General features: G+C 59.2%; 1 protein-coding gene across 1 annotated transcript in view; it reads left to right on the top strand.

Moving 5' to 3' along the window:
• The window catches only part of SALL3 (spalt like transcription factor 3), a 17,775-nt gene extending 14,108 nt beyond the window's left edge, over nucleotides 1-3,667 (top strand). Inside the window, exons 2-3 of the mRNA XM_061169024.1 lie at nucleotides 1-1,472; nucleotides 2,625-3,667. The exon at nucleotides 1-1,472 is cut by the window's left edge and continues 2,010 nt beyond it. Of these exons, the coding sequence (XP_061025007.1) occupies nucleotides 1-1,472; nucleotides 2,625-3,056 (1,904 nt within the window). The 3' untranslated portion in view covers nucleotides 3,057-3,667. The remainder of the gene's footprint in view (nucleotides 1,473-2,624) is intronic.
• The last annotated feature ends 1,143 nt before the right edge of the window (nucleotides 3,668-4,810 follow it).

Here is a 4,810-nt window from a genome sequence, read left to right as displayed (position 1 = left end):
TGACGGACCCCAACCAGTGTGCCATCTGCCACCGCGTGCTGAGCTGCCAGAGCGCCCTGAAGATGCACTACAGGACGCACACGGGCGAGCGGCCCTTCAAGTGCAAGATCTGCGGGCGCGCCTTCACCACCAAGGGCAACCTGAAGACGCACTTTGGAGTCCACCGCGCCAAGCCGCCCCTGCGCGTGCAGCACTCCTGCCCCATCTGCCAGAAGAAGTTCACCAACGCCGTGGTCCTGCAGCAGCACATTCGCATGCACATGGGGGGGCAGATCCCCAACACGCCGCTGCCCGAGGGCTTCCAGGACGCCATGGACGCCGAGCTGCCCTACGACGAGAAGGCCACGGACGCCCTGAGCGGCTACGACGACGACATGGACGAGAACTCCCTGGAGGAGGACGCAGAGCTGAAAGACACGGCTGGCGACCCGTCCCAGCCGCTGCTGGCCTTCCCAAGCTCCTGCCCGCCCTCCCCGCCGTCCGTCATCTCCAGCATCGCCGCGCTGGAGAACCAGATGAAGATGATGGACTCGGTCATGAGCTGCCCCCAGGTGACGGCCCTCAAGTCCCTGGAGAACGGGTCCGGGGAGAGCGACCGTCTGAGCAACGACTCCTCGTCAGCCGTGGGCGACCTGGAGAGCCGGAGTGCGGGCAGCCCGGCCCTGTCCGAGTCGTCGTCCTCCTTGCAGGCCCTGTCGCCCGGGAACAGTAACAGCGAGAGCCTGCCTTCGAAGTCCCCGGGCCTCGGCGCCCAGGAGGAGCCGCAGGAGACGCCACTGAAGATGGAGAGGCTGGACAGCCCGCCCCCCGGGCCCGAGAACGGAGGGGCGCTGGACCTGACGGCCCCCCACCCCGGCCGGCCGGCCGTCAAGGAGGAGGCCCCCTATGGCCTGCTGTTCCTGAGCCGAGACCGGGGTAAGTGTGCGAGCGCTGTGTGTCGTGTCTGTGCGAAGCCTTTTGCTTGCAGGAGCGCGCTGCAGATCCACCTCCGCAGCCACACCAAGGAGCGGCCGTTCGTCTGCGCGGCCTGCGGGCGCGGCTGCTCCACCCTGGGTAACTTAAAGCAGCACTTGCTGACCCACAGGTTGCGCGAGCCACCTCCCCACTTGCTTGACCCCAGCTTTGCTCTAGGTCCCGGCCAGGGCACCCCGAGCCTGGGCCCCGGCTCCGCGCCCGCCGCGGTCAAAACGGAAGTGAACGGGCACAGCAAGGCCGGCCCGCCGGCCGAGGGCCCGCCGCTGCCGGCTCCCATCCAGGTGCCCGCCGGGCCCCCGACGGTGATGAGCCCCGGCCTCGCGCCCATGCTGGCCCCCCCGCCGCGCCGGACCCCCAAGCAGCACAACTGCCAGTCGTGCGGGAAGACCTTCTCCTCGGCCAGCGCCCTGCAGATCCACGAGCGCACCCACACCGGGGAGAAGCCCTTCGGCTGCACCATCTGCGGGCGAGCGTTCACCACCAAGGGCAACCTCAAGGTGAGGGCCGCCCGGGAAGCCCCCGCGTCCGCCTCCCGTGGTCCCGGCCAGGGGCACGGCCGCTGCGGAGCCCCCGAGAGACAGCGCGCATGTGCCTGTGTGGCGTGTGGTGTGCGCGCGCTTGCGTGTTCCGAGCGCCGTGTGTGCGTGTGCACGTTGCCTGTGGTGCTCCCACACGTGTCCAGTGGCGGTGAGGAGCTTGCCTTCCACTCGGGCCCGGCCTCCCCTTGAGGGGCTGGTGCTGCCTGTGTGGCTGCAGGGCGTCGGGGTGACACACGCTGGCTGACAGGGCAGGCCCAGGGCCGGCACTGCCCGGAGGCCGTGGGACGCTAATACCAAGAGAACCGGGCCTGTAGATGCTCACAGGTGACGCAAGTGATGCAAATCCCGCCCCGAGGCCAGGGGTCCGATCTGTGGTTTTGTCCACGTGGCCGCCACGAGGGCCCAGCGGGCATCTGGGAGAAGCTTCCCAGCCTGAGGGCCGGGGGAGGGGAGGACAGTACAACGACATCACGTTCGCGTCTGAGATACGGCCACGCTGCCTGTTTTCCCCGGAGGTGTGGAGTGTGTGGCCGGGCACCGAGGACCCATCCAGGGCTGTGCCCACACCCTCAGGGGAGTGTGCCGCTTTCCAGCCCACGTCAGGCACCTGCGTGGGTCTCAGTGACCCCTCAGGGACCTGTGGCCTCCACTTGCTGGTAGGATGAAAGCCGCCTGAGGGCTCTGCTGACCACAGGTGCCCAGGCGTTCCCGCCGTGCCTGGGAGAAAACCAGACACGGGCACGGTGAAGCCAGGAGTTCTGAGTATAAGCCAATTTGGGGGGCGGGACAGGAGCTTTGGGGCCCTCTGGGTGGCCCGTGGGTCTGACGCCTTAGGAGGAAATGATTCCATCAAGCTGTGAGCTGAAAGGAACATCCGTTAGCTCGTAGGGCGGCTTGCTTGCTCTGTGTACTTGACAAAAAGAAGTGTTGCAGGTTCAAATATAAGATGCTCAGAAAAGCTCACCTAACAAGTTTGTTGTCCCCAGCGAATGCTTAGGCTGGGGAAGAGGGGAAGGAAAGGAGCTGGAAGGAGTCCCCGGGTCCCCGGGCGTCTCTGTGACCCCAGGGCTGGGCGCACTCACGCCGGGGTGTGTCTCGTGTCCCCCGCAGGTGCACATGGGCACCCACATGTGGAACAACGCCCCTGCCAGGCGCGGCCGCCGCCTGTCGGTGGAGAACCCCATGGCCCTGCTGGGCGGTGACGCCCTGAAGTTCTCCGAGATGTTCCAGAAGGATCTGGCCACACGGGCCATGAACGTGGACCCCAGCTTTTGGAACCAGTACGCCGCGGCCATCACCAACGGGCTGGCCATGAAGAACAACGAGATCTCTGTCATCCAGAACGGAGGCCTCCCCCAGCTCCCAGTAAGTCTCGGGGGAAGCGCGCTCCCCTCCCTGGGCTCCCTGGCTGCCGGGCTGGACAAAGCGCGGCCTGGCAGCAGCCCGCCCATTGCGGGGCTGGACAAAGCCAAGTCGGACGCGGGAGCCGGCCGGCCGTTCACGCGGTTCATCGAGGATAACAAGGAGATCGGGATTAACTAGCCGCGTCCCTGCCCTGTGGGTCCCCTTCCCCGTTCACCCAGAGCAGGAAAGACGTCACCGGGTGGCTGCCCGAGGTGGCCTCACCCGCTGCCCGGTGCGCCTTTCGCGGTGAGCCTGACCATCCTCGAGAACTCGGCAGCCTTTGCAATAGATTTAAGTCAAAAAGAGACGTCCTCGGAGAGCCACCTTGGGAACAGAAGGGGCTCAGAGCACATCCATTCCGTCCCTCCAAAGCCCAGCAGTGCCCAGAGGGGGCTCCCCACCCTATTCCAGGAAACTCGTTCAGTGGTTTTGTTCGAATTAGTTAGAAACTTGAACTCTGTCATTAGAACTCTTATCTCGAAGACGTGGTCTAGTGCTCTCGACGCTGTGTATCATGGCAGTACCTTCGTCTGTAGTATTTATGATGTTAAGATGATGCGGGTAACAGACAATACAGCCCAACTTTAACGGAAGCTTTTGTACTGCAGAATACATCTGGCTGTGTGATTTTTGTTTTTTAAAGCAAGATTTGTTTTACTATAAATAAGTGGGTTATTTCCATGCAGGCAAAATTGTGAAGTTCTGTTAGGAAAGAGCATGCTTTTCGTGTGCAAGCACCTGTCAGTAACAAGCCTTTTTTTTTTTTTTTTTTTTTTAATTTAAATGTTTGTAGCTGCTATGTGGATAGTGTTCTCTAGTGTGGTGTGTAGCCCAGCAATTGGCAACAAGTTACAGACAGACACCACCGTGAATTATTCACAACGTTATAGCAGTTGTGAGTAAATATTTTGCATTATCAAAGCTGTACAATAAAAAGGTAATGTTTGTATAATGTGGTTGAAAACTCTTAATTTATACTCTTGCACTTTTAGTATTTTGTATTAGGGAGGTTTGTCTATAATTGGAAAATTTTAAAAGATGTAAAGTATTTTATAAATAGTACTTTGATTGAAGGAAAATGAAGAGGAAAAAAAAAAAAAAAAAGCTGTTACAGTCTTAGGTCAAACGATATGAGAAATCTGTGCTCCTTAACCGGAAAAGCCACCAAGACTTGTCAGTTCCTCAATAAACTAGGGCCTGCTGTTTCTTAAATTAAATGATTTAACTTTTCTACAAAGCCCATTTAAAAACTTGACCACCCTAAGAAAACTTTGATGAATTCCTCTTAGGACTGTGACACCAGTACAAGCCAGGAGGTAACCAAGAGGGCGCCGCGCAGGTATGATGTTACCGTAGCCTCTGCTCTCTTTCTCACGCGCCCCCCCGAACGAGAGTCTGACTGCCTGCGAGGCCTGCTTTTGTGCTGGGTAAACTGCAGAGAGGTGTCGGGTGTCAGGCAGCATAATCAGTCATAACTGGGACGTTTTTCTGAGTTCCTGATGTATTTATTATCTTCTCAGATGAAAACAAAGCACACTGTCATCTGATCAAAGTACAGTCTCGTGCTGGTGATTCTGTCCATTGCCCCGTGTCAGGAAAGGGCCCTGGGCAGGTGCCGGGCGGCAGGGCTGAGCCAGGCCCACACAGAAGTGTTGTGCGCTCTACCTCATTTTGTGCATTGCAAGCATGCTGGAGTCTGAGACCGTGAACTTCCTCTGGCAGCGCTGTCCCAGGTCGTCGTGGGTGGCCGGGTGACAGTGCGAGGGGCTGAGTCCCCGAGGAAGCAGTCGAGCCTTCTCAGTTGAAACCGAGAAATAGGACCATCTTTCCAACACAGCCACAGCAACAAGTCACGTCGTGTCACTGAACAGAGTTTCAAAGACTCACAGATA

The sequence above is a fragment of the Eubalaena glacialis genome, chromosome 15, assembly GCF_028564815.1.
Source record: "Eubalaena glacialis isolate mEubGla1 chromosome 15, mEubGla1.1.hap2.+ XY, whole genome shotgun sequence".
In the NCBI taxonomy this organism is placed as follows: domain Eukaryota; kingdom Metazoa; phylum Chordata; class Mammalia; order Artiodactyla; family Balaenidae; genus Eubalaena; species Eubalaena glacialis.
The sequence above is the reverse complement of the archived record's forward strand: the minus strand, read 5'-3'. Positions and strand labels throughout refer to the sequence as shown.